This window comes from Dermacentor andersoni, chromosome 4 (assembly GCF_023375885.2).
Source record: "Dermacentor andersoni chromosome 4, qqDerAnde1_hic_scaffold, whole genome shotgun sequence".
NCBI lineage: Eukaryota > Metazoa > Arthropoda > Arachnida > Ixodida > Ixodidae > Dermacentor > Dermacentor andersoni.
This window is the reverse complement of record NC_092817.1, coordinates 156,929,711-156,949,939: the sequence shown is the minus strand read 5'-3', so window position 1 is coordinate 156,949,939 and position 20,229 is coordinate 156,929,711. Positions and strand designations below refer to the sequence as shown.

Genomic DNA, 20,229 nt, shown 5'->3' with positions numbered 1-20,229 from the left:
AGCTCGTCTACTGTTAGGTAGGTACCCGGCAGCAGCACTAGGCTCCTTCCCACAGATAAGGCGGTAGCTTTTTAACAAGACCGCCCCTGGTTAAGCAAGGGGAAGGCAAATATCATGCTAAAATAAATAATTATAGCGTCTCCTTTTGGGAATCCGAACTGCCACAAGTAGTCGTGTGCAAGGTCGCCAAACATCCCTGCCCATTAGAAAGACAGGTGGATTTTTGGTACGCACCATAATGCTAAACCACCATATCCCGCATACGCGGTAGATTGTCTGTCACAACAACAGATAAGACAGAAAAGATCTATAATTTCTCTTTATTTATTTACGCAGAATGTTTTTTTTTATTAGCATGAGCAGATAGCAACAATTGAGCGTATATTATTATGTGACCGCCCTGCACTGTCGCTCTCTACCGGCAGACGTGTAATTAAAAGCAAAGAACGCCGCCAGCTTCTTGAGCATGTAGAGCCGAGGGTATGGCCCGTAGCCGCAGGTGCCTTTGGCGTCCTCCAGCTGGATGTCTGCAGCGACAAAGGTGTATTCCACGTCCGTCGCATTCGTCTTGGCTTTGCAGAGCTGCATTGAACAACCCCGAGACAACAACTCGTAAGAGGTCGCTGTGTGTGTCAAGTCGAGTGCCTTACAGATGGACATGATAATAATTTACGTTAGGCATTTCCGAAAAAAATGCTTCGCTTCTAACCCTGAGAAGTGCGTGCACGACAGGAGGAAGTGCGTAATTGCACGCTTTGCGATGGCAAGCATATGATATGATACACGTTAATAGCCGTAAGTTCATAAAACTGCGCCGTAAGTATCCTTTTCATGCTATCGCCCAAGGAGCCTTAACGGATGCTCAACAGCATAGCAATGGCCGCCAAAGTGTGCAGTTACATAGAAAAATATTCAGAGTAACCGCGAAGTTCACAGCACAGAACATTGTTTCAGTTGCACCAGCCAAGGGCGAGTATTGACAGCACTATACTGACAGCTAACTTTGTCGAAACATTTCCATTCAATGCTGCACATGCACAGACGGATGATGACTCCAGTGTTAGTTCTGACTGCTGAAAAACAAATGTGAACATTCTTTTCTGATCGCAGAACGCCTTGGGTTATTTGGCATCGCCGTAACACACACATACATCTGCACCGCGGTTTCAAGCTTAGCGAACATGTGCCTGACCGGCAACGTGGCGAGAGGCGAAACCCCTCACCACGTGACATATGTGACCGACGCCACATCGGAGGACACTGCCTCAGGGATGGGTTCAGTTCCTATGGCACCATGTCTGGCATTGTCCCAACTTTCATTATTTCATTTGCGCGACGGGCCCACTTTGCCCATCGAGAAAGCGACCGTTGAGATGAACATAACTCCTGAGAAGTAAACAATGAAATCTTCGCATGCATAATAGAATATATCCTTGCAGGCGTATATTTCTTCTAGTGAACGCACATTTGGAGGCCGTTTGTGGACGCATCGCGCAATCATGTAGAAAATTGAATTGCGCAGATTAAACGCACGTGCCGGAATCTTTGCGAAATGAAGCCTGAGTGAAGCGGTTACCTAAATTCTTGACAAGTAACGATGATGCAAACAATTTCATACTGACAGATGTAAGCCCAGAAAAATACGCGGCTCATCTATCAACACTGAGGGATTCCCTATCTACCGTGTCACGGTCCAAACCGCCCATAAAGGAAGATTCATCAAGAACGAGGTCACACCGCCAATGCCACATGCAAAACGTTGAATCAAGGAAGGAAAATTAAATCTAATAACTTGTCAAATAGAAAAAAACATATACTTAACTGATCGGTGAGCTTTAGCGATATACGTGAACAGAAATTGTTGTACGTGGTTGTAAGAAAAATGCTTGTTGTATGTAGGCAACATACTCATTAGAACATGCCAATTCTGGTGGATTAACCAAGAACCTTTAGGCGCAAGCATTGTGGGTAAACTAGAAAAAATATAAATCAGCGAATCCAATAAACACATATCGCAATTTCAATAACAGATACGGGCGTTTTAAGGATGCGTGTGAGCCCACACATGTTCGCGTTTAATCCCGGAACTAATATTGTGTTACTCAAACAGAGCTGGATATACGCCAGCAGCTTACAACTGCTTATAATCCCCTTCGTGCCTGCCATCGTGTCATCTTTGTATATATATATATATATATATATATATATATATATTTGTGCGAGAAGTATGTGGGTTAACTGCGGGGCCCATTTTTTGTTTATCATATCATAAGAAGCCCACAAACGACGACACCAAAGACAGCATAGGGGAAATTACTTGTACCTAATAATTGAAGTAAACAAATCTAAATTTAATGACAATTATGGTGCATGAAAGGGCCACATGCTGCAGGTGGGGAGCGACCTTGTGTCTTCCACTACGCGCACCATGCTCTAACCAATTTAGCTGCAGCGGCGCCATTTTCCCATCCACTTTCTTGGGTATTTAAGTTTTACCACTAGAACTAACGTCGGCAGAGTTAGCCAGCTCCGTCACTCGTAAAGCGAAGACGTGGAAGTGTTCGCCACCTGCGGTGAGTTATTTTTTCATCCACTTTAATCGTCCTAAATTATTGTTTACTTAATGCAAATATTGATTAGTACACGTTTCTTGCCCTATGTTGTCGTTGGCACCTTTCTTTGTTGGCTTATGATATGATGAATAAAAGTCGGGCCCCTCGGTTAACCCCCTTTCTTCTCGTTTATCACATAACGAGGGTCTAGAAGCCAGAAAACTGATGCCTTCAGCTAGCATGCGTGGGTTTATTGACCAGTTGCCTTCACCCAAAAAGATCACGTACTCGCGACGCCAGCGGCAGATAGGATGTTCCACATCCGCCGCCAAGGTTTGTGAGTGGCGGCTCTGGCTAACACTCCCAAGCTTAGTTCTGGTAGTAAAACGTAAATACCCAAGAAAGTGGAAGGAAAGACGGCGCCGCGGTAGCTTAGTTGGTCAGATCATCGCATATGGGAGCGAAGGCATGGGATCGTTCCCCGCCTGCGGCAAGTTGTTTTTGCATCCACTTTAATTATCATTACATTTATCACATATTTAATTACGAAGTACAAGGAATTTCCCATACGGTGCCCTTGCTGTGATTGTCGGCTTCTTATGATATATATATGTATATATATATATATATGGCAAGACCACAGCTATGATCTGGAAAGTCTGCGAGAGTTTCCGAAGAAAGGATCGTAATAATTGCAGAGGTCACCAGCGTAAAACTTTTTTTGCTACATGGAGGTGTAGTATAGAACCACACGTACTTATGCAATAGATAAGTCCTTTCCGAGCTATCTAACAAATTCGCCTCGTTTCAATTTAGCACTACCATTCTCCAACTCTTCCTCCCCAATTATATAATGAGAATCTTTGTATCAAATCCTAACAAGAAACAAGTGCACAGTGAAGGAGCAATGTTCATTTAGACTGTCGCGTGATTGCCAGCATATCTATAATTTTCACACAATAATGTGAAGAGACACGATCTTAAAAGTTCAACTCAGTGTTAGCATGCCTGGGGTTTGGGCATGATTGGCTTCTCTCACCTTGGCACGAAGGTTACGAGGGCTGTCATAGGTGAAGACCAATTCTGCTGTTACGTCGTACGTAACGAGGGCGTGGAACACCCTGTCTTGGTAGAACGTATTGTTGAAGGCAGGGCGCGAGCAGGCCTATTGGAAGCACACAAAACATTGTGGAACTTGTGAGCACAGATCCGACAGCCCTACCACAAAATCTGTCATGCCCTGTCTCATACTTGTTTTTGTTTCAATACAAATCACATAAAAACAAACAGGATTATGAAACAGGGGACAGGATTTTCTGATAGAGATTGTACAATAAAATTCACACTAGCCACTGAAAAGCACGAATCTACCCTTTTAGTTGAGTTCCGCTTTGCTCACGCTCCGCTCCACTTAGATTTTCACGCGCTGAGGGAACACTGCAGGGAACAGCATAGATTTTGCATTTGACAACCGCGTCTCGTCGAGACGCAGGCGGCGCTATATCAATCCTGCCGCAAAACCTCCATGAATCCAAGAAGATGCTCTCACACGCTCACGCGCTCGCGCTCACACTGGAGCGCGAAGCGATCTGTGTTTCGCATGCCGGGCATGAGCGTTGTGCGAAAGCGCACTAGGGTTTCCGCGAAGCGGTGTTGCGCCACTTGCGAGCGTATGCCGGTCCGAGCGGAATGAAGCGTAAATGCTCAACTGAAACATTCTAATATATCCGCGGAAATGCGCAATTCTGGGACTTGTCCCGTTCTAGCACGCTGTGGAAAGCCGCTGCCTGAGTTCTAACAGCGTTCGAAAATATATTCGCTACTATTCATGTTTTGTTTTCCCAAAAAATAAAAAAGAAAGATTACAACAAAACGTAGTCCAAGGTAATGGATAAAGGGCCCAGATGTCCGGCGGTAAGCAGCACCCTAATAATTCCAATTGTTGAACAAAATTGCAAGTAACACAGCACTAATCGGAACATAAAGTTCGCAGCATGTGTCCGTAAAAGCGTTGTCGACAAACTAAAAAAAAAAAAAGAAAATATCGTTCTCGGCAAATTAGCACAAACTTTCAGTGCCGCGTGTTGCTCTTTCTTAGCAGTTTCTGCACCTTCCGCGGGCCGAATCTGAAGTTAGCGCAGTGTAGATATAAGTGTGACGTTGAAATCTGGGTTTACCGGGTATGGATCGCAGGATATGAGTCCCTAGGGTAAATATTCATGCGCAGCTGGAACCACTTGGTGACTGTGACGATTACTGTCATGATGATGATTACGTATGACAAAACTAAGCGATTGACCATGTAGTTGACGTCGGCCAAATGTGTATCTAGGCGCAGATCTCTCAATAAATCATCTGGTTCACACACCCCGACCTGACCCCATCAGGTCGTACAAGAAGACGTTGTCTTTCATTGACTTCAACTAGACGGTCAATTGCCGTCCAACTTGAGTTTCCTTAAATGAAAATAAGTTTTGGGGTTTTAGGTGCATGGAAAAATCGCGATCTCATTAATAAACTTCCCATAGTGGGGAAAACAGAATAATTTACGCACATAAGTTCCTTCATTGTGCAATTAAATTACAAAACAAGTGCGTTATTGCGCTTCTCCCTCACCAAAATATGTGACCGCCCCGGTTAAGATAAAACAGGTGACAGCCCAGCAGTGCAGAGACGTAGGCACTATGAAACTGCGGTTGGTCCTGATGAAGCCATACCTATGCAAATTACTTGCGCATAAATGTTTTGCGCATCGTAACAGTATACTAGACCTCAAAAAGGATCGCAATGTCCATGACGAAAAATGAACACGAGCTTTACATATGACTGACACTTCTTTTTCTGCGCAATGAAATAAACAAAAGCGCACTCTTCGGAACAGAGAACGGAAATGCATTCAGACACAAGGAAGTTAGTGCTGGAAAAAATGTGCGCACAGTGGCCTGCCCAATAATTCGTAGTTTTATGGATGTAACAGGTAGTCCCCCTTTTTTGGTGCGAGCCAGATTCAAAGCAAGGTGAGGTTCATGCTAGAGTAAAAAGGGTGAGGCTGCCGATTATAGAATAATAGGCAATCCGTCTTTAATTTTTTCACGAATGGCCGCCATGCTGTGACGCGCCTCGTAACTTCGTGTACGGAATGAAGGTCCCCTGAAACACTGTCTATCTGAAGCTCAGCGCAGGTATCACAAACATAGCTGTTATGGTTTTACACCCATGGTTGCTTTGGTGTCCGCCCCTGTGTCCATCAGAATCTGTAGTTGGAATCCCGAAATCCATAGTTAGCAAGTTACAAAGAAATACGTTTCAGGCCGTGAGGACTGGAAGGCAACACTAACAAATTAATATTCCAGGGTACAACCTCTCGTCCACTCTGCCGATGCTACAGCCGTAAATGTTGCCGATTTTAGAAAGTACAATCGTGAGAACAGCGATCATAATTGTTGACTGCCGCTCAGAATCTCCATGCTGGATCGATCTTATGGCTATGTATTTGTGGTCTTGCACATGGCCTTTATCACAGTGGCGTAGGCGGCCCTCAAATTATTTTTTTTTTCTTTTTCAAAGCGCAATGAAAATGACTGAGCGCGAGGGCTCTGTCTTTGTTCTAAAGTTCGGCTTCTTTCGCTCTGCTACTTGTCATGATTACTGGTTGGGATTACAGGGAGACTCAGTATTGGAGCATGTATATTTGATAAATGCCAAAGAAGTAGAGCTGTAAGAAACTAAAGTTGTCTGTCTGTGCATTTATTTGTAATAGAGATTTATGGCGAAATGCGAATGACCAGATGATAAAGAAAGAGCCGAGTATGTAGATTAAGCCGCTGCGAAGCGCCACATCTGCAAACACGGCTTACGCTTCGTTCTTTTCGTCGGAGAGACTCCTGGCTATCATCCGGGAATGTTCAATCCAACAAACACCACAAATTAGTCTGCTGAGCCTTACTGCACACTAAAAAAAAAAAAAAAAAACAGGGTGATCGTACAAGTCAGGATAATTTCTAGAGTGTATATATATATATATATATATATATATATATATAAATTGTTCTGAGTCTTCTACGATCCCACGAGCCATAGTTAGCAAGCTACAAAGAAAGATGACTCAGGCCGTGAGGTATGGAACGCGGCACATACATATATATATATACATACATATATATATCCATAGTAAACGAGAAGAAAGGAATATCATAGGAAGCTAAGAATCAAGTGCACCAAGGACAGCATAAAGCAAATTACTTGTCCTTGATAATCGAAAATAAGAAATCGCGAATTAATGGGAAAGAAACAGGACGAAATAACATATTGGCGGCAGTTGGCCTACGAACGCGCGTCTTCGCATTACATGTGCCATGCTCTTACCAACTGAGCTACCGCGGCGCTGTTTTCCAATCCACTTTCTGGGGTATTTAGGTTTATCTACTATAGCTAACCCTTACACTGTTAGCCAGCCCCACCACTCAGAAGCCTTGATGGCGGATGAGGAGCATCCTTTCTGCCGTAGGCGTTACGTGCACATGAATTTTAGGTTAAAACTACTGGTCAATAAAACCGCACATGCTACGTGAAGGCGTCAGTGGTGCCGGATTCGATTGTCGCTACGTCGCGAACGACATGAAAGGAAATCGAGGGGCCCGGTTTTTATTAGTCATGTCATGAGAAACGTAGCTGTAGTTCTAGTAGATAGACGTAAATACCCCAGAAAGTTGATGGGGAAACGGCGCTACGGTATTTCAAGCGGTAAGAGCATCGCATGCGTAATGCGAATACTTGTGTGGCTATCCCGCCTGTGGCCAGATGTTTTTTAAACCGCTTTCATTTATGATGTCTTTCATTTCATTAATGAATACATATGCTCTCCTTGGTATATGTTGGTTTCAAGTGATATGGCTCTCTCTCTCTCTCTCTCTCTCTATATATATATATATATATATATATATATATATATATATATATATATATATATAAATAGTGTTATGAACAGCAGTTCTTGCGCACCCGGGCAATATCGGTGATCTGATGCTCTCGCTGGAGCTTCACTTGATTGCACGCGCTCCCGCATTTCTTGCCGAGCGAATAGCCAACGGGCCCCTTAATCGATGTGGAACCTTTCTCACATGGTGTGTACCACCGACCACCCATGCCCAGGGACATAGCATAGATCATGTGCGGAGGCCAGTGGTGGCGGTTGGCTGCAAGATGGCTTATGCTGCTGCCCTGCAATGTAAAAAAAAAAAAAATTCTGCAACGATTACGATACTCCCGAATGCGAAATTTGAGCACAGCTCTATAAGTGTTTTCACTTGGCGATATGTTGCCCGGCGCGGAAAATATGTGTCGTGCGGCACGTTGCGAATGGAGCTGTCTGTGGGGTGACTGCCTCGCTAAGCTGGAGAACGTGAGAGCCGACGCGGGGGTGACACCTGGCCGCGATTCCCAGCCGCTGCCGTCGCCGATAAACCTCTAAAACGACGCGCGCTACTTTGGCACCATCTCATAGCCGTTGTCGTCGCACTACGCTGTTCTTCTCACGCTTTCACCATACCCTTCTCCGCTTTCGGCCTCATGCTTCTGCTGCACCCTCCTTTCCGCTTTTCTCCCGCCTTTCATATCCGCGGAGCTCCGTGTTCGCTCTTTCATCCATCGCTGCGCTCCTTCGCTCGATTACGCCGCCGACACTCGCCGCAGGAACGCAGGCCTAGGCGCTGCGCTCTGAAAAAGCGAGGAATACGTTTTAACAGAACTGTTTTCTGGCCCAGTTGGTGCTTGCTGAAGGACATAGTTTTGTCGCAAAGACGGATAGAAAAGCATGGACGGCATTACAAACTGATTTATTTTGGGTGCTGATCCAGCAATAAATAGAGAGATACACGCATGTGTGGGCCGTTCACAAACCGTAAATTCGCAGCTGTCAAACAATCTCCTCTCATACTGATAAACCTAGGTGTTTTATCGCTGTTGCGGTTTGAGTTTTTCTTTATTTAATATTAGGCTTCTATAAGCTCCCGTGATATCTTATTGTTATTTATGCCAAGAATCTAAATGTCCCGGAAATATGGCTGACACATTGTGCAGGCAAACGTGCCACACCCTCTCTCATTACATTTTGGACGTATTCCCTGGCTCATTCATTTATACAGCGCCCCGTTTGCCCTACATTCAAGATTGACTTAGTATGTGCAAAATATTACGTGTGATTCACACACGGCTACACATTCGTTTCTTTTTTTACACTCGTAGACTGCACCGTCGTAATTTTTAAGCCGTGTCTCTCGCCTAACATATGGCAAGCGACAGCAGCTACATGCATTCATGAACCATGAGTTGCTGGATTAAATTTGCTGCTGCAAGTTGAGCTATTCATATAGCGGAGAACTCTAGCACTTGCTCCGCCCCATTTCGGCCATGCGGAATCCCTACACAGGTACACGAGATGTAGCGTGCCTCATTTCTTCTCTATTTGTTCTTTTTTCTTTAGCTTGCTCTGATGAAATCCGAAATGACGTAAGACACGACAATAGTTAGCTGCCGGTTCCTACGGGTTCTCCTCATCCTGGAATTCACTTCATACGGAATGGACCAGGACGCGTTGGCGAGACCGACGCGGAAATATTTATCAAGATATTACGCGTATTTCATTGCGGAAAACCAAGCTTGTTTTTTATGGCCATCTTAAGCAACCTACGCACTACGTAAAAGCACCACAGAAAAACCTGTGAAGTTTACCGCATATCACAAGTGGCCCACAAGGTGTTTAAGTGAGGCCTGAGCTCACTCGCCCGTCTATTTCTCAGGACAGTGGTGAGAACTCAATCCGCACGCATGGCTGCCGGCATTAGCCGAAAGGCATTTCTATATTTAATATCACTGCTATCTCTGCCCATCTTATTGAACTTTAGTTTTTTCTAATATTTTTACAGCAAAAGGCTTGAAAAACTCCGCCTCTAATAATAATAATAATAATAATAATAATAATAATAATAATAATAATAATAATAATAATAATAATAATAAATGAAACGAATAATTCAAGATGCATTGTTGCAAGTAGACTGGTATGCTGTAATCGTTTGTGAACAGCAGATCGGCTCTGAACAGGCGGCATTGCCATATACGCAAAGGACAAAATATATGTACAACTATCCACCCTGACTCGCAAGAGGACAATGCAATCGACTGTGGGGATGTCTGTGCCGTACAAATGAAAGTCGGAATTGTGATATCCGCTGGGAATATATCTCCAGGCACAACCAAGTGTGATATCGAGAAGTTCATGACCACCCACTTTGCATGACTTAGCCATGATGAAACAATCGACGTGATCATCGTATGAGACTTCAATGCGCAATTTTCAAAAGCATGCAAGAAACGTTTCACTCAGTTTATGCTAGAAGCGCCTGATTTGAAGTGCCACATCATTCGAAGTAGCTCAACTACTCAAGAACGGTCGTCTACACATCTACGTTTGGTCAATGTTCTGTCTTACGTTATAACCAAACGAACCAGTGTATATCAATGCAACGGCAAAGCTATCGCCACTACCACTACAAATAATTAATATATATTCATGTACCCCTGTATAAGCGCGTGTGATGTGCTACAGCTTCGCTGGTCATCCACTTTTACAGAGTGGAATGGCTCCCAATTTTTTTGGGCAGTCGACATATTGCGTATCAATCCAATTTTTTTCCCAGCTATTATTATAGCCTTCGTTCATTTCATATCGCGTTGCGTGGTAGGTATATCTAAGGTAACGGATTCAGAAGCAAAATTTTTATATTGATATCATATATGAGGTTCTGTAGGTGCCACTAGAATTTGCCGCTTTCACCCATGTACTTGTATTCGTAGTACGCGCAGGGCCTGTTCTATGCCACGCATGGCAACTTTCCTTTCTCATTTCTTCCTGGTCACTGCCCCGCTGGTGGCGTAACATATGGGAATGAAGGTGGACCACTTGCACATTGTAGCGGCGCAGGTCACGGGTAAAATGTTCTTGTAGTGCTATGGAGCGACGTGCCGCTGCATTCGGGCGGTATCACGTAGTTCGGTGGACGTGAAACAGGATGCTGGAATACGAGCCGAAGTACGCCATATTCGACAGCACTGTTCGACAGGCGTTTTGTGTCGCGTTTTTATACGAAAACACGTCTTTCGTGAATTATATGAGTAAGACTTCGCCACTGTGATGTTTCAGTCGCACATCCGACATAGCAGAAAATGAAGTAGACGGGTGCGCGTGACTAACAGAAGCTCTCGAGAAGAAAAAAAGCCAGGCGGCTCGGTTGGATGTCTTGTTCAGGGGCCACTTCTCAAGGAATATTTAGGTGTTCGATTGGTCCATGCGGCATGGTCTTCTGTGCTGGCTTGTCCTGTCGCTGGTGGCGGCTCGCGAATGCGCCACTGATGCTCTCAAGCCAACTGTCGACCTGCCTGGGCCTGATCCTTTAAGCTGCCCCGATGATATCGTGTGAGTGAGCTTCTTTGTGTTATTATTCGGTGTTGCCTTCTAGGACTATCTAGGAAATGGTCCTAGTAGGTGACGTTGTCTTGCTACGTGCCCAGAAAGGCGGTAAAGAATGCAAATCGAGCGTTTGAAAGTCGCACTTTGAGGACTTCGGGGACGTGCATACTTTCTCACTGGCCAAATAGGGGCAGCGACATGCAAAATGCTGCGAAAATTGGCAGTCACGGATTATAAACATAAAGGAGGAAGCCAGGTCAGCAACCACATGAACCTCGTAAAAAGAAGGCGGAACGCAGTCGGTGACTGACTCCATGGTTCCGTAACAGATCAGGTGCCAATCAAGATATCAACGAGTGGAGTAACAATAGCCGACGTTAGCTGGCAACTTGATTGCGAACAAAATGCCTAAACTGGTGCTGCAGTACAGTGTCATGAGTGCAAACGGCTCAGCCAGACAGCGAAACGGCCTGTGGAGATGTGGCCGACAACAGCGAAGTGTTGCTTGCATAAGTCAGCGATGCTTCGGCAGACACTTATCCCTACAAATAATGTTGCGGCATTTTACGGAACGCCGATTATGAAATAGAATAAATATAACCAGTCTCATTGTAAGTTTTGCTTTCACAGGTCAACATTTGTCCACCAACTAAATGGAACTCTCTGAGACTCACTCAAAAAATTACATTTCTGCTTATGTCTCACTCGCACTCAGACTCATCCCAATTCTGCTCAACCACGCTCGCTCGGTTTAAAACGGACCAAAATTATTTTTAAGCAGGCTGTCCATATTTGACCATATTATGGCTGACCATAATTTTACTCGACCGGGCTCCCTCTAAGGCTCATCAACAATCGACACGGACTGACCCGGACTCAGACTCATGCGTCGGTATATGTGTGAGCGAGACGACTCATCAGTCCGTTTGTCAAGGTATGCAGGTAATTATCATACATTCTACAGTTTGTGAAACCACTATTCTACAATCCGCCATTGTGCAATGTTCTACGCAAAGCTTGTGATTCGTGATGCGCTCCACCCCTTTCGCGGAGCTAGTCTTCAACGTCATCCACGTCGGAAGACTATGATCGTTGTTGAGGTATGAAGTCACTGACTTCAGCCGTTTCCTTGTGCGATTTCAATGTGTCGTCACGTTGATCGCAGTCACTCACTCGTTAGGAGGAGTCAGGCCAGCCATAGATGTCATGGTCTTCTATGCCAATGAAAGTGTCGATACTGTAGTGGCATAATAAGCCATGACAGAGCACAAAAAGCACCGTGGTAGCAAGTTGCGAAGAGTCTTCAGGCATGGAAAAGACGGTCTAGAATGTGCAGTACCAAAAGGTATTGTTGTTTTCGGCCCATTACGCATCTTCAGGCAGCAAGAAGGCTAAGTTACAAAGTACAAATGACCTCAAGCAACGCGGTCGTGATTTCATTAGCTAGTGGAAGGACGCTCCTTTGCAGCAGTGCTTTTATAATATTTTCCATATATTTTTATTTTTTAATCTTAAGCTTTTAGTCGCCGTTTTTCCTTACACTGCCACCGATGCTTCCTTGCAGCATCTTGACGCTGGTGCTCTGTACCGTGATTTGTTTTCGGTGCGTACTTGTCTTTGTCGCCAACGTGTTTGCGAATGCTTATCTCCTGCCTGCAACAGGTCCTTGCGCTGCTGCGGCCGTCTATTAAAATGCATTGAATGTGAGTGCCTTTACAATTTGTGAAGCTTTTTACGCTGTCCTGAGAGCACATTTAAAAACAAAGGACATGCTCGCTGTAATACGTGGTGCTAATAGTGTTGCTGGGATACTCGCTTCATACTATATTATGGACCTTAAAAACTATAGCATCTTAGCGCAAATCGACATAGGAAACGGGCAGGCAGCGTACAGCCTTCTGTTGTGAGCATGGCACAGTGGCAGGGGGAGTTGTACTTCGGCAGCAACTGGGTATGGGACGGCCGCGCGGCCTTCTTCTTGAAAGCGATCTACTTTGGAGGTGCAGTCTAGGTGGGCTGATGGCTCGTAGTTTTGCGTGCGCTATGTTTTCCCCGCTCAAGTTACATTCAAGTGATAGACAGCCCGATAGACCCTCGCTGCTGCTGCCACGTTGTCTCACGTCCGCGTTTTGACAGTGAGGGCGAGCGGTCATCAAGTGTGATGTGTTCCTGCAGGGCGCTGACATCATGCTTGTTAATTCAGCCAGTAAGCGAGCATTCACAACTTTATACGTACTATAATATTGCTACCCTTACTTCGCGGATCTGTCTACCAATTTTCTATTGGAATCGGTGCTTCGTCTTTCGGGCTAAACTGCGACGTTTTACAGCGAAGTTGTATACCTCTACTGTCCAAGCAAATTTTTGTGTCGTTGGCGTGGTAAGCAAAAAACTCCCCATAAGTTGGCCGATTCCGGATATAGTGCAATGCGGGGCCAACCCGCCGCGGAGGTGAAGCAGGCGTTAAGCACTTCCCATACGTGGGCCGATCACGAAGATAGTGCAATGCCGGGCCGACCCGCGGCGGAGGTGAAGTAGTGAAAAAACACTCCCTATACGTGGCCCGATGTCGTCGAAGATATTGCAATGCCGATCCGACCCGCAGCGGAGGTGAAGCAGGTGTTAAGCACTCCCCATACGTGCCCGGATCCCGAAGTTAGTGCAATGGCGGGCCGAACCGCGGCGGAGGGGAAGCTGGCGTTAAGCACTCCCAACATTTGGGCCGATCCCGAAAATGCCTGACCTGCCTGTGGCGGAGGTGAAGCAGGCGTTAAGCAGTCACTATACCCGGGCGAATCCTGAAATTAGTGCAATACCGGCCCTACCAGAGGCGGAGGTGAAGCAGGCGTTAAGCATTCCCCATAGGTGGGCCGACCCCGAATATAGTGCAATACCGGCCCGACCCGCGGCGGGAGTTCAGCAGGCGTTAAGCACTCCCCATACGAAGGCCGGTCCCGAAGATGGTGCAATGACGGGCCTACTTGCGGCGGAGTTGAAGCAGTCGTTATGTGCTCCCCATACGTGGCCCGATACCGAAAATAGTGCAATACCGGTCGTACCCGCGGCCGAGGAAAAGCAGGCGTTACGCACTCCCTATACGTGGGCCGTTGTTGAAGATAGTGCAATGCGGGGCAGACCCGTGGCGGAGGTGAATCATTCATTAAGCACTCCCAATACGTGGACCGATCCCGAAGGTAGTGCAATGCCGATCCGACCCGCGGTGGAGGGGAAGCAGGCGTTAAGCACTGCCAACACGTGGGCCGATCCCGAAGATAGTGAAATGCCTGACCTGCCTGTGGCGTAGGTGAATCCGGTGTTAAGCACTACCCATACGTGGGCCGACCCCGAAGATAGTGCAATACCGGGCCGAGCCGCGGCGGAGCTGATACAGGCGTTAAGCACTTCCCATACATGGGCTAATCCTGAAGTTAGTGCGATACCGGCCCTACCCGAGACGGACGTGAAGCAGGTGTTGAGCATTCCCCATACGTGGGGCGATCCTGAAGATAGTGCAATACCTGACCTGCCCGCGGCGGAGGTGAGGCTGGCGTTAAGCACTCCCCATACGTGGGCCGATCCCGAAGATATTGTAATACCGGCCCGACCCTCAGCGGAGGTGAAGCAGTCGTTAAGCACTCCTCATACGTGGGCTGATCCTGAAGATAGTGCAATACCAGCCCGACCCGCGTCAGAGGTGAAGCAGGCGTTAATTACTGCCCAAAAGTGGGCTGATCCCGAAGATTGTGCAATGCCGGGGCGACCCGCGGCGGAGGTGTAGTTCGTCTTTAAGGGGCCCACATACACAGCTTCGCCTGGTGATCCTTCTTCACAGAGTGGAAGGGAACTTTGTTTTTTTTTACTTATACACGTTTACCTTTGCATATGTTATCTTGTTTATGGAAACTTGGTTTGGTAGTTAAGATGATGTCTTTATTCTCCAGCGTATGCTAGCTTTTGCCACCGTCTGTGCATACGCAGCTATGGTAGATGAGGATGTGGTATGTGCGTTTTAACACTTTGAATTAAAATTAGCAATTTGTGATATACGTGAACTCACATAATGTAAAAGTGCGGGCGGAGCTATAAACTTTTGAACATTGTTAGTATTCATTAATCTATTTTCTTTCAGTAGTAATATATACCACGAAGAAAATGTCATAATGAGCACACAATTTTTTCGACCTTGTTAGTAAAATTTTAGTAGTTCCGTGGCTTGTCGCTCTAAATAATAGAAATTAAATTGATGCGTGAGGCATTAACACAATGCCAGTTAAATATATGATGCACTTGATCACCCACTCCCTACCTCATATTTTTATTATTTATCACAATAGGAAAATTTCCATGTATAGTATGCCAAAATCGCTGTATTATTCAAGACAGGCAACAGAAACATTATTTCCAACTACCAGCGTATTTTTATCTTGTCTCCATATTTTTTAGAAAGCCTACATAAAGCTTTACTTGAACGTTTTACATCCCTGGTTCACCTTCGTAAGATTGTAAATCTAGTGCAATATGGTTTTGAAAAAGACGTCAGGCTATAGAGTTTGCGCTTCTTTCAACGAACGGATATAAAGTAAATTGAAGGGTCACAGAACACATCATGGATGGATGGATGGATGGATGCATACAACACATCATAGGCGTGAATAAACACAAGCTGGGCGATGCGACAGTCCAGGCTGAGTGGAAAAGAGTATCCCGCTCATCCCCCTTGCGTTGCGTTGGCGAAGCGGTTTAGCACGGTGCGACACCATCGCTAAGCGTGCGTCTTCTCTGCTACATCTCTTTTCCCCTCTCCTAAGATGGAGCCACACAGGCATTTCAAGGTGTTGTCAGGACAAGCAGTTAACAGTTAGGCTTGAGATGCCTGACCTGCCTGTGGCGTAGGTGAATCAGGTGTTAAGCACTACCCATACGTGGGGCGACCCCGAAGATAGTGCAATACCGGGCCGAGCCGCGGCGGAGGTGATGCAGGCGTTAAGCACTCCCCATACCTGACCTGCCCGCGGCAGGTCAGGTATGGCGAGTGCTTACATCAATGTGCACAGTTTCACTGCCTGGGCTGCAAACGTACTGGAAGATGTGAGATGTTCGATTATATAATTCAGCGGAGGAATTCACTTTCCGATGCGGTACGGGCCATGGTATTTGGGAACAAGCTTCGAGGAGAGACCTGGCGTGGGTATTGCAGGAACCCTCAACTAAACGAGAGAGTCGGCGAAGACTTGTGGTATGGCGCCCGCAACCACGACGAAGTTTCTCCTGCGCCTGGCCTCGTTCCGCGAGGGTGCGAGTAAGTTGCCGTCCTTCTCGTGCATATCAGGCGGCTTCCGAATGCGGTGTGATTTCCAATGAGTCGGGAGTGCAAGGAAAGATGGTGTCAATAGGAGCTGAAGTCCACCGGCCAGTGAGTAAAAAGAAAGTGAAAAAACCTGTCGGTGTTTGTGGGGCGATGTTGTAGGCGTACGTGGCGTAGGGAAGGACAAGATCGCAGTTGGTCTGTGCAGACGCGAGATACATCGAACGCATGCCGCTGAGAGTTGAATTGAAGCGCTCTGTTAGGGAAACGCCGCAAAAAAGCCCCAGTCGATGTAGGTGAGTAGGCAAATCTGGGGCAAAGACGATGACATCACTGAGATCACATGGAGACGTATCCCATTTGAGGCCACGTGCAATAGTGTCCATTATGCGCTGAAAGGTAGCGGGCGGGTTTCAGAGGTCAAAATGCATCATAGTAAATTCACATTGGTCATCTGGTGCAATAAAAGCAGTTTTCGGGAGATGAGCTGCACCATAGACACTTGCCAATAACCGGAACGTAGATTGAGAGAGGAAATGAACTCTGCAACTTGCAGACAATCTACGAAGGCATCGTCGATCCGCGGAGCAGGGTAACCATCCTTTTTGTTATCGTGTTTCACTAGCAATAACTCCCATAGAAGCGTATCCTTAACTGAAACCAGTGCGGATGATCAAAGACTGCTTGGCGGCTGAATAATGCTACACTTCAGCATGTCACCTGCTTGATCATCAATGACGCCGCGTTCTGTTGCCCATACGCGGTATGATCGTTGCCGCAGCGGGGAGTGAGCGCTCGTGTTGATTTGGAGGCACACAGTCGACTTTAAGCCAAGAGACATACTGTAACAGTCAAAATCAGAAAGAAACTTATCAAGGAAAAACAGAAAGTCACGGCGTTACATCGGGTGCAAGCCGTTGTCGAACGCATGGCGGGAAAGGTCTTATGATGGTGCAGCACTTAGAGGTCTAGTGTTTATTTCCGATAAACCATCAGAAGCTGGAAAAGTGGCAAGGATTTGAAGGGCTCCACTTGGCCGAGGGATTCATTCCGAAGCAATGGAAGCGGGAACGGAAATTGTGAATGCGCAAGTAATTCCGTGGCGGTAGCATCAAGGGATAGCACGGCGGCTGGATGTGGGTGCCAGTGTCGATGAAGAAAAGCACTGCAAGGCGCGAAATGAGCACCACGATTGAAATTGTTGGTACAGAACACACGTGCCAGGACAGATGCACGTGGAGAAATCACAACGTAGAGAGCGATAACCAATTTCGCGCAGGAAAGCGGAGCGTCGTCGTATATGAGATTGCAAAGTGGAAAGAAGGTGAGTTCAGCATGGAAGCTTCAATTACTGCTTGAAAGCAGTAAATAAGATCCCACCCTAAAATACTACCGTTTGTCTTCTTGAATGACAAGTATGGCGGAGCACGCAGCCACATGCTCGAAATGCTGTGCGGAGGTCATGTGCAGTAATGGGCGAAGGAAAGCCGTCGCGACTTTTGGAACGGTACAGCAGAGCTTTTTGTGAATTACAGAGACGGCTGCCTCTGCGTGCATGAGAGCAAGCGTAGGGATACGTTCGACAGCGACTTCAATAAGTTGGGCGGCGAATGACGAGGGCTCGGGCTTTGTATCAACAATGGACTTTTTTGCCTGGGGCACTGCGCTATTAATGTTCGTGTCAGTGGTACAGGCAAGTCGATGTATAGAGGAGAGTGAGCGACGATGGGGAGAAGGAATCGGTGGTCGAGAGCTCGTCGAAGGTGAGGGTGGTTGGGTAAGTTGCTGTCTGAAGCGTAGGGCAGCGGATGGTTGTAGACAGGCGCAAGTGCGTCGTCACGTGAAGGCAGTACAGACGTGCGACATTTTCAGGTAGACAACACAAATAGCAGATGGGCCGCTTCTCCTAGATGCGCCAGTGAATGACGACTTGGGATCATCGTCGCATGCATGCAAAAGTACGTCGGAGGTCGTGTGTGGCCGTGATCGCACTACGGCTTCGGGATAGGTAAGCGGAGGCGGAGACGGGGACATCCGCGGTTATGGTCACAGCACGGCTTCGGCGTATGCTGGCGGAGCCGTGAGTGGAAGCGTCTAGTCGGCTGGAAGCCCTTCCGACACCTGCTCTTGTATTATGTCCCTACCGTGACTGAGGGAAGAGCTAGGCTCCGGCGTACAGAATATCAGGGAGAGCTGGCGAGCAATTTGCTCCCGTACGAAAACTTTGAACTGGGAGATCAGAAAGGTGGTGTGCAGAGTAAAAGTCAAATTGGACAGCAACTCTTCTGGCACGGAAGGGAGACGGGTGGCCAAGCCTTGTTGGAAGAGCCCGTCATAGCTATGAAGCATGTCAATAACTTCTGAGAACGCTTCGGAGGCTTTTCGAAAGCACAATTAGGAAGGTGCCCTTTTCAATGTCCTTGCCTATATGCTTGATCGTGTCCGCATCAGTCACCGGGGCATCGATGTGCTTGCTCAGGTCTACGTTATACTTCTGATAACTAGTGAAGGTCACCCCGGGCTACTGTGCTCAAGACAGGGGACGTTGCTCCGCACTAAGCTCGCGTACCGCAGGCCGGCCGATGACATCGGTGAAATTGGTCTTGAATGCAGTCCGGTGTGGATGGTAATTCATGGTTTTAAAATAAGTCAGCGACTCTTTTCTAGCAAAAAAATACTATTTGTCAATTTGGTGTTGCCATCAAGCTTCTCGTGGAGACTTACTTTGTCGTCCTAGGATGACTGCCTGTCTGCTACATCGCAGAAATCAGAGCCCCTAAATAAGGCGGAGTCGCTCTGACGAGCGTGCAATAAAATACGATGGGGCGGGGTGAAGGTAATGTCATATTTGTTTTCGTACTCGTCATGTTGATATGTAGCGTCGGGCTGCGTAACTCCCGTTTTAGGTAAAGCCATGCATTCTCCAGTAAATATATGGAAGTTTCACAGGACACGTCGTCGGCGCGAACAATCAACCGGGGCAACACGACAGCCTAGGTTTAGTCGAAAACAGTCACCAGTTCGGGGCTCTTGCGGTCAGAGGCTGCTTGCGGGCCGCTGATGCGGCTTCAGAGCATGCCTCTTTTTCTCTGGGTGGGCATCTGACCCGCTAGGGCTCGAAAATCTTCAAAATCAAAACTTACGTGGGAGAAGGCACGAAAAGGTACCGCCATGGCTAAGGTTGATTTTAGGCTCGCGAGCCATGGCGCCGTGGTGTCCCTGGAGTGGCAGACACCGCGACGGCTCGCGTCCAGCATGCTAGCGTGCTCCATTCTCGCGCTAGTTGCACGTGAGCCGTCTTCTTCTTCACCACTCCAAAGGAAATAATCACGCCCCTACAGCACCCTCCTCCCTCCTAGTGCGAAACACGATAGAAATGTGTGCAAAAAGGCGCGCGTATGCAAAGAAGAGAGGCTACAGCACCATGCACTTGAATGGCAATGCCTACACTCCGTTCCAGACATAGCAGTCAACACTCTGGATGCTAGAGAGACTTCATGCAGCGGCTTCATTCGCATTTGGATATAGTTCGATGCTTTTTGACCACAAATTCGTGCAACTGTTTCTTAATATAGGTTACGCAAGAAGCGCAAGTATTAAATGACACAAGTTCTAATTCTTAGAAGCAAACAGACTAGTATACCGATGCTAAAGCATTGTTTTAAATCATTTTTATTTGCCTTGTTGTTTTTTTGCGTGCGAGAGGGAGTTATTTGCAACCCGTCTCGTGGAGATTGACGTGCATGCTCGCGCGAGCGAACGCTGTTGGCACGCAGCGATGCATGAACGGAACGTGCGAAGTCATAATGTTTCTTGGCCGAACTTACGTAGCTTCCACAGCGTTGACTGCTATGTATGGAGCGGAGTATAGCGTCCGTTAACAAGTCCAAGTAAAGCCTGTTTCG

The 20,229-nt window shown here is 46.8% G+C and overlaps 1 protein-coding gene across 1 annotated transcript in view; it reads right to left on the bottom strand.

The window, feature by feature from the left end:
- Positions 1–301: 301 nt before the first annotated feature.
- Positions 302–20,229, bottom strand: part of LOC129386510 (uncharacterized) — a 67,275-nt gene continuing 47,347 nt past the window's right edge. The window contains exons 3-5 of the mRNA XM_055074578.2: positions 7,554–7,772; positions 3,592–3,717; positions 302–582 (exon numbers count right to left, since the gene is read on the bottom strand). Of these exons, the coding sequence (XP_054930553.2) occupies positions 388–582; positions 3,592–3,717; positions 7,554–7,772 (540 nt within the window). The 3' untranslated portion in view covers positions 302–387. The remainder of the gene's footprint in view (positions 583–3,591; positions 3,718–7,553; positions 7,773–20,229) is intronic.